Raw genomic sequence first — 9,039 nt, 5'->3', positions numbered from 1 at the left:
GCCGTTCTTTAGATGTCTCTGGAGGACCTGGGTCTCAATCCAGGTGAGCTCGCGTGATTTCTCCATTGTTGTGCCAAAGAAAAAGAATTCCCAATTCTTAATCAGACTCCGGTCTAGGGCCATCTTTGTCATGACTCGTTAGCTAGAGCTTAGATTACGTCCAAAATGCGAACACGAATAAGGCGAGTTCGTGTATACAATACACGATACGACATTAAAGACAACCATGTAATGCAATTATTATTTATTTGTCACACACACACACACACACACACACACACACACACACACACACACACACACACACACACACACACACACGCACACACGCACACATGCACAAACATACATGTACACACGCGCACACACACGCGCACACACACACACACACACGACTCGGTGGTGCGGTTGGTAGAGTCCCCGACTGTCGCTACGGTGGTCTGGATTCGAATCCTGCCCAGGCCTGAAGTAATTTCAGTATCGCTGCGCTTCAAGTCGTTACCCCAACACTCGTGGGCGGGGGGTTTGGTTGTGTGTGCGTGTAAGGTCACAGCATTACCCATAGATCGGTCATATATATGAGTTCTGAGCTCTCTTTCGGGAGGGAAATAGCTGTCGATCACGAATGCAACACGTGATCCAAGACCATGGTGAATCACACACAAAGGTAAGCATAGATACACAAATACACACACGCACACACACAAACACACACACACACACACACACACACACACACACACACACACACACACACACACACACACACACACACACACACACACACACACACACACACACACACACACACACACACACACACACACACGAACGCACGCACACATGCACAAACATACACGTACACACGCACACACACACGCACACACACACACACACACACACACACACACACACACACACACACACACACACACACACACACACACACACACACACACACACGACTCTGTGGTGCGGTTGGTAGAGTCCCCGACTGTTTCTACAGTGGCTTGGGTTCGAACCCTGCCCAGGGCTGAAGTAATTTCAGTATCGCTGCGCTTCAAGTCGTTACCCCAACTCTCGTGGGCGGGGGTTTTGGTTGTGTGTGCGTGTAAGGTCACAGCATTACTCATAGATCGGACATATATATGAGTTCTGAGCTCTCTTTCGGGAGGGAAATAGCTGTCGATCACGAATGCAACACGTGATCCAAGACCATGGTGAATCACACACAAACGTAAGCATAGATACAAAATACACACACACACACACACACACACACACACACACACACACACACACACACACACACACACACACACACACACACACACACACACACACACACACACACACATATGTATATATATATATATACTGTATATATATATATATATATATATATATATATATGTATATATATATATATAGCCAAGTTACCCGTGCGTTGCTGCGAGTTCGTGAATAATCCCTAAAAAAATTTTTTTTAATTAAATATATCTTTAAGCACTACCCCTCCCAGGTGTGCACCCCCCCTCCCGAAGGTTGAGAAACCGTAGTTTGAAAATATATGCATACACAAACACAAATATATGTACACTTTTTTGCGTGCGTGTGGATGTGCATGTGTGGATTTACAAATGTCTATAGCTAAAAGGTGAAGAAATGTATCTCGTTTATTTGTCTTCAGAATATATATGGTTATATGGAGTTTATCTGCAAAAACCTAGGAGTTGTGAATAATTTCCGCCCGCACTAAAATTAAATAAAAATTACCAATATATCAATATTTGGTAAAATTATACAATTATTTTACATTTACATACTTTCTTCTTACAAAGGCTATCATGGTGTGTGGCAACATTAATTTCACAAATATAAATAATAATTATGGACACATACAATGGTTCGTTTAATCATATGAATTCTTATGTCACAAAATTACTACGCGACTTAAGGGGAGACTACAGTAGTGGCGTGTTCCCACACCATAAACCACCTAACTTTAACCGTTAATCCTAACCAAAATATATATTTTTAAATTAAATATAGTTATCCAAGTACCTGGAGTGATAGGGTATCAGAATATATATGGTTATGGGGTCTATCTTCAAAACCATAGGAGGAGTTCGTGAACAAACAAACAAACAGAGGCTACTACTTTATTATAGTAGATATATAAGTTTGGTAATCTAATCAGTTACGTAAGTAGCTAATAAAAAAGAAATCTTGCACCATATCCGGAAGTTAACTGTTGCCGGTACCCTCCCCGCCTACCCACACACCCCACCCCCGCCCCCCACCCCCCACCTGGCGCTAGAATCCGGAAACCAGCCGTTTCTGGCAGGATCTCCCGTCGCTGGCTCCAGTGGCCAGACGCCGGCTTCCTTACCCGGCCGGGTTCCTTCTGTCGCCAGCCAGTCACCACCTACATCCATTTTTCTCCCTAGAACCTCCTCCCACTCTCCCCCCACCCCTCCTTACCCTCCAGACCCTCCCGGCCACACCCCGGCACAGGATGTGGACCTGAAGGAGATTTAGAACCTCCATCGAGTGTCCTAAAGTCTCTTTATGACGTCATTTCCTTCTGTGATGAAGATGACGTCACTGAAATTATGTCACTGGTTTGACGTCATGACACTGATTTGACGTCACGGAATATGGCGTCACATTTTATAACATAACGTGATATGACGTCACTGCATATGACATTGATTATAAAGTCACTGGTGCGTCACGGAATAGATTATGGATAATGGCCTCCCCGATAAAGCCGTCACTCTCTCATAAAGGAATATACAACCATAAAACTACTCACGAAACTATCCTTATCCTCCTACCACTACTCCTTAATACCACCATAGGACGACCATAGGGCACTGGCCGAACGACCTCTTATGAGACCCTTCATCCTCTTCATCCGGTGGTGAGGGAAGCGCGGTGCTTCTCAAAAGGAGAATCGAATTTGAATTTTGAGACCCTGAGGGAGGCTAGTTTATTGAGGGACCCCTCGCGCATCGGCTGCGAAAAGAGGGCGGATTATGGCCTTATAGAGAAGCCCTGGAGCGAATGAAGTAGCCCTGGCTGTTTTGCAATTCATGAAGGTATCATGTAAAAATTCACAACCAAAAATAAAGTTATTTGATTTTTGTCTATAGCTATCTATGTCTATATCGATGTCTATATCTACATCTATATCTATATCTATATCTATATCTATATCTACTGTATATCTATATCTATATATCAGATGGTAAGTAATTGGGTTGTGTGTGTAGGTCGCAGCATTTATCTCTCTCTTTCTCTCTCTTTCTCTTTCTCTTCCTCTCTCTGTTTCTCTGTTTCTCTCTCTATCTTTCTTTCTCCTTCTTTTTCTGTCTCCTCTCTCTCTCTCTCTCTCTCTCTCTCTCTCTCTCTCTCTCTCTCTCTCTCTCTCTCTCTCTCTCTCTCTCTCTCTCTCTCTCTCTCTCTCTCTCTTTCTCCCTCTTGGCCGTGTGAAAGGTAAGATTAATAGTATGGAGAATAAGGTATGGAGACAAGAAGATGAACTGCATTACTATAAAGAAACAAGAAAGAGTTTCATTAAACACTTGTTATAACAGAAATGGATGGAGAAGGTGAGAGGCCTCAGAGATTTCGGGATGGATATGACACCGGATGGAGAGAGGAGACACCGAGTTGAAATCGGACTGCCAAATGCAGGATTGATGGACGGAAACCGCGGGGCGCATTCCTCCGCATCGGAATCTAATATCTAGTCTGGCTTCCACCAAGTGATCTTATTAAGCTGAGGGAATCCAATCGAGGCAAGATTGTGTTGATCTCATCTCTAGAATCCCTTGTTAATTTGATTCAACTCTTCTTCTCATTTAGGCTGTTCAAAGGATTATAAAGGCGGAATATGCCGACAGGAAACCTTTTGGCCCATATCTAGGTCGGATGTGAAAAAAATCATAATAATAATAAATGAATAAATAAAAAATATAATAATGTAAATAACAAATAAGATACATGAATAAATGCATAGGTATAGTTAAATAATAGATAAACATGCAAATGGTAAATAATAGTAAATAGACATATAACTAATAATAAATGATAATCAAACAGACAAATGATAACAAAACAAAAACAAATACTATAAAATAAAGGATAATCATTACAGCATCTTGCTTAGGTGTATATCTAAATTATTCTTAAAGCTTCGAACTGAACTACATTGCACTGCCTCTGCAGGAAGTTTATTCCATTCATAAACTACACGTTTGGCGAAGTTGTTTCTACCCACTTCCAAATTGAATGTTGTCAGGTAATGTTTTTATTAATGTACGGAAAATTAATTTTGACATCTCGGAGCTAAACCAACTCTATTAGCACTTTGACGTATACATTCAAATCTTGTGGTTACTCTGGTCGCTGCCAGGCGATTTCATTCAGCCGAGGAAGCCAAACATAGACACGAAGGCGTTAATGAGTTAAGAAAGGCGAGGAGGTGAAGAGGACAACGAGATGAGTGACTGTGTGTGTACCCGTGACAGGCGTTTTGTTTGACTCCTGGTCTCTCCCTCCAGTTCTGTTTATTTAGTTAGGGACAGCCAGACTCATCTATATGGGGATCGATGACTCTCATACGTAGTCAAATGCGTCTAAGTAAAAAATTGCAAATATTTGAATTTTACATATAAACATTTAGTGTGTGTGTGTTATGTGTGTGTGTGTGTGTGTGTGTGTGTGTGTGTGTGTGTGTGTGTGTGTGTGTGTGTGTGTGTGTGTGTGTGTGTGTGTGTGTGTGTGTGTGTGTGTGTGTGTGTGTGTGTGTGTGTGTGTGAGAGAGAGTGTTTGTGTGTGTGTGTGTGTGTGTTTGTGTGTGTGTTTGTGTGTGTGTGTGTGTGTGTGTGTGTGTGTGTGTGTGTGTGTGTGTGTGTGTGTGTGTGTGTGTGTGTGTGTGTGTGTGTGTGTGTGTGTGTGTGTGTGTGTGCGCGTATTTTTTGTGCGTGTGAGTGTTTGCCGCGCGCGCGCGCGTGTGTGTCTGTGTGCGTGTTTTTTGTGTGTGTACGCGCGCGCGCGCTCGTGTGTGTATGTATGTGTGTGTGTCCGCGCGCGCGCGGGTGTGTGTATGTATGTGTGTGTGTGTGTGTGTGTGTGTGTGTGTGTGTGTGTGTGTGTGTGTGTGTGTGTGTGTGTGTGTGTGTGTGTGTGTGTGTGTGTGTGTGTGTGTGTGTGTGTGTGTGTGTGTGTGTGTGTGTGTGTGTGTGTGTGTGTGTGTGTGTGTGTGTGTGTGTGTGTGTGTGTGTGTGTGTGTGTTTGTGTGCGTGTGTGCATGCGTGTCTGTGTCTGTGTATCTGTGCCTGTGTGCGTGTCTTACCTTTACCATTCCTTCACAAAAGCAAAGGTTTGACCAAGTATTTACCTTAAATGTAGGCACTCACCATCATATAAGGAACCCATTTACAATTAATATATATTTACAAAATATTGAATCAATTTTATCCATACCAACAGTATAAGATTAGACCTAAGTATCCTAGAAAGAACTAGAGGTCAATACCAGAAATATTTACAATATATTTATTTTTAGTACGGAGATGTATTGACAATATGATTCCTATCAATAAACATAATCCACGCGAGGGCTCCTCAATCACCTCAAGAGGCTTTCGGGGCCCCTTTGTATCTGGGGGGCCACGACAGCCGGCCCCTCTTACCCGCAGGGTACTCCCCCCATTGTGGGAGGCGTGCTTCTATACAGGGTCCTCCCCCAAGTCCCTCAGGACCCTTCCACGTGTTTGCCCTCGGGGCGGACTGGCACAGGGTGAAGTCCTGCAAATAGGGAGTAAGGAACCAATGCTTGAGGTTCCTTTCTCTCTCTTTTTTGTTTTGTTTTTTCTTTTCTGATTCATATTCCTTTTTCTTGTTTTTTGTTTTTTGTTTCTTTTTTTGTTTCTTGTTTCTTGTTCTTTGTTTCTGGTTTCTTTGTTTCTTGTTTTTTGTTTCTTGTTTCTTGCTTGTTTGTTTCTTGTTTCTTGTTTCTTGTTTCTTGTTCCTTGTTTCTTGTTTCTCCTTTTTTTTTCGTTTCTTGTTTTTTGTTTCTTATTTCTTATTTCTTGTTTCTTGTTTCTTCTTTCTTATGTCTTGTTTCTCATTTTTCTTTTTCTTCTTGTTATTAGAATCACTATCTTGAATTTTTCTCCATTCTAACTCCTCATGGACTCAAAAGTTTTTATTCGTTTATTCATATATATTTTCATTCATTTATCTACTTATTTATCAACCTATCCATACCTTAATTTATTCAACATTTCCGTATCTATTTACTTATTTGCATCTTCTGTTTGTGACAATTAATTCCAAACCGCGGCCAGGGTGTTGAGGGACCCAAATTAAGTTGCAGGACGACATCCCAAGCTCTTCAGCCGCGTTACGCTCTGCGGAACGCAATTATGAATATAATAATATTTGCGCTAATGGGGACGGGGGTCCGAAAGCGCCTGGGCCTCTAAGAAGGTTTAAGACACATTTGGCTTATTAGGCGTCAGTAGACCGAGGATGTGCGTCTGTAGACCGAGAATGTGTGTCTGTATACGGAGGATGTGCGTCTGTAGACTGAGGATGTGCCTCTGTAGGAGGAGGATGTGCATCTGTAGACGGAGGATGTGCGTCTGTAGACGGAGGATGTGCGTCTGTAGGACGAGGATGTGCGTCTGTAGACGGAGGATGTGCGTCTGTAGACCGAGGATGTGCGTCTGTAGGACGAGGATGTGCGTCTGTAGGGCGAGGATGTGCGTCTGTAGGATGAGGATGTGCGTCTGTAGGACGAGGATGTGCGTCTGTAGATGGAAGATGTGCGTCTGTAGACGGAGGATGTGCGTCTGTAGGATGAGGATGTGCGTCTGTAGGACGAGGATGGACGTCTGTACGACAAGGATGTACTTCTTTATACATAAGATGTGCGTCTGTAGACGGAGGATATGCGTCTGTAAAGAGAGATTTATTTATAGCAATTACCAGCGTTTCTATCCTTGGATACAATATGTCATCGCATCGGTAAAGTTACAGACGTTGAACAGAGTGAAGAGATAGTAGAAAGTAAAGATTATCAGAATCCTTTATCTAAGTGGAGACTCGTTTCCTTTCATATAAGAATACAGCGTGACTCTGGTCCATAGGGGTGTCACTAAGTCTCTTGAATGTTGGTTCCATAAGACATGCAATTAACGTCCCCATACGGAGGAAAGAGTTTAGTGTCTTCAGGAAGATCACGAAGGAAACAAATTGGACAGATTCTGCAGTTTGCGTGACTACTTCCCTCCAAAAATGATCAAATTAACAAACGTATGAATGCATGAACAAATAAATACATGAAAATATAAATAAACAAATAAATAAATAAATGGATGAACAAATAAATAGATAGATACGTAAATGAATATATAAATAAATGAATGAATAAATAAATGAATAAATAGATAAATTAATTAATAGATGAATAAATAGATAAATTAATAAATAAATACATGAATATAGATAAATATGTAAATGAATAAATAAATATATTGGTAAACAGATAAATAGATAGATAAATAAACAAATAAATAAATAGACAAATGCATAAATAAGCAAACAAATAAATGAATGAATAAATGAATAAATAGATAAACAAACGAAATAATTGATTAATAAAAAAAGAAAGAAATATTGAAATTAAAAAAAGAAACAGAAATTAAAAAAAATAAGAAGTGAACAAATATGAAAATATGATAATGAATAAATTAATATATACATGAAACATTATTTCCCTTAATTACCACGAACTCTAACAGACCAAAACTTTAACCCTTCCATTGCTTAATATAATATTTGCAATAAACTTCCTGCTGTCAGGTAATTTTATTCGTGTAATAGACCTTCCAACACATAATTAGTGAAAATAAAGGTAATCGGTTATCCATTACGATACACAATTTTTCCCGGTCGTATGAACCACAGAACAAGTGGTTGTCCACCATGTCTATGATGTCTTAGCACCTTACATACGTGTATATATATATATATATATATATATATATATATATATATATATATATATATATATAGATAGATATATAATATCCATATATATATATATAAATAAATGTATATATATATATATATATATATATATATACATATATACATATCTATATTATATATATATATATAGATATATGTATATATATACATATATATACACATATATATATATATATATCTATATTATATATATATATATATATATATATATATACACTCACAGAGAGAGAGAGAGAGAGAGAGAGAGTCAGACAGACAGAAAGATAAATAGACAAATAGAAAGAGAGAAAGGAGGAAAAAGAAAAAGAGAAAAAAAGAGACAAGTAATAAAGAGAAGAAGAAAGAAAGAAAGAAAGAAAGAAAGAAAGTAAGAAAGGAAGAAAGACCGAAAACAAAACAGAAAAAGAGAGAGGAGGAGACCAAAAGATCTGGAGAGAGAGAGAGAGAGAGGGACGGGGCGAAAGAGAGCGAGGGATAGACATTTCGTGGCCAAAAATGAGCGTTTCATTTTTGCTCTGCGGGAATAGATTCGCGCCCATCATAATGGGGGGAACCGCTCAGCGCGCCGAAGACTGATTTGCATATGTTGACGTAATTGCGTGTGCATAAGCATAAATGTTGCACGACGCTAAGAGTGGGCGTGGGTGTGGGTGGGGGCGTGTGTGTGGGCGGGAGGACAACATGCGATAAAGTAGACAGACACGGAAACAGACATAGGTAGACAGACAAGTTGGGACAAGCAGACAGGAAAAATGGTAGACAGGAAAATAGGTAGCAGACAGTAGAGTAATTGGTAAACGAAAATAAAAACAGTGAATAGGGAAACTAACAGACAGCAGACAGGCAGTCTGATAGACAGAACGACAGGCAGACGGGCAGACTGATAGACAGAACTACAGGCAGACGGGCAGATGGCAGAATGATAGACAGAACGACAGGCAGACTGGCAGATGGTAGAATGATAGACAG

At 40.2% G+C, this 9,039-nt stretch overlaps 1 protein-coding gene across 1 annotated transcript in view; it reads right to left on the bottom strand.

Annotated features, from left to right (window-relative positions):
* LOC143018072 (uncharacterized) overlaps positions 1-123 on the bottom strand; it is an 840-nt gene extending 717 nt beyond the window's left edge. The window contains exon 1 of the mRNA XM_076173150.1: positions 1-123. This exon is cut by the window's left edge and continues 717 nt beyond it. Within this exon, the coding sequence (XP_076029265.1) occupies positions 1-123 (123 nt within the window).
* Positions 124-9,039: the final 8,916 nt, after the last annotated feature.

Source organism: Oratosquilla oratoria, chromosome 3, assembly GCF_046742065.1.
Source record: "Oratosquilla oratoria isolate Oo_2021 chromosome 3, ASM4674206v1, whole genome shotgun sequence".
In the NCBI taxonomy this organism is placed as follows: domain Eukaryota; kingdom Metazoa; phylum Arthropoda; class Malacostraca; order Stomatopoda; family Squillidae; genus Oratosquilla; species Oratosquilla oratoria.
This window is presented reverse-complemented; position numbering and strand designations above follow the sequence as displayed.